General features: G+C 43.7%; 1 protein-coding gene across 1 annotated transcript; it reads right to left on the bottom strand.

The window, feature by feature from the left end:
- HELRODRAFT_92979 (hypothetical protein) lies at positions 1 to 166 on the bottom strand (the record flags this gene model as incomplete). The annotated part of the gene is made up of 1 exon (XM_009016580.1): positions 1 to 166. A coding segment is annotated over one exon (166 nt), but the record flags the coding sequence as incomplete, so codon positions are not given.
- Positions 167 to 382: the final 216 nt, after the last annotated feature.

Raw genomic sequence — 382 nt, 5'->3', positions numbered from 1 at the left:
TGCCATCTTTAAAATTTAGAATCCACCCATTGGTTAATACCGCCCATTGGATCACAATGGCACCCAGCAAGAGGTTGAATGTGATGCCACTGTAGCTGTACCTCTTGAGGAAGGTAGCCAGGAATCCAAGTCCAACAAACACCATCACGTTGACGTTCTGAAAGACTGTTTGTGATTGGTTGGTTGGTTGGTTAGCTGATTGGTTGATTGGTTGGTTGGTTGGTTAGTTGATTGGTTGGTTGGTTGGTTAGATTTTTAATTGGTCAAAGTATTGAGCAGATAGTTGGTTGGTTGGCTGGTTGGCAGGCAGTTGGTAGTAGTTAATGCAATGGCAAAGATGACGAAGACGACGATGATGATGACGTTGTCGTTGATGATGATG

This window comes from Helobdella robusta (assembly GCF_000326865.2).
Source record: "Helobdella robusta unplaced genomic scaffold HELROscaffold_1845, whole genome shotgun sequence".
Lineage (NCBI taxonomy): Eukaryota > Metazoa > Annelida > Clitellata > Rhynchobdellida > Glossiphoniidae > Helobdella > Helobdella robusta.
This window is presented reverse-complemented; position numbering and strand designations above follow the sequence as displayed.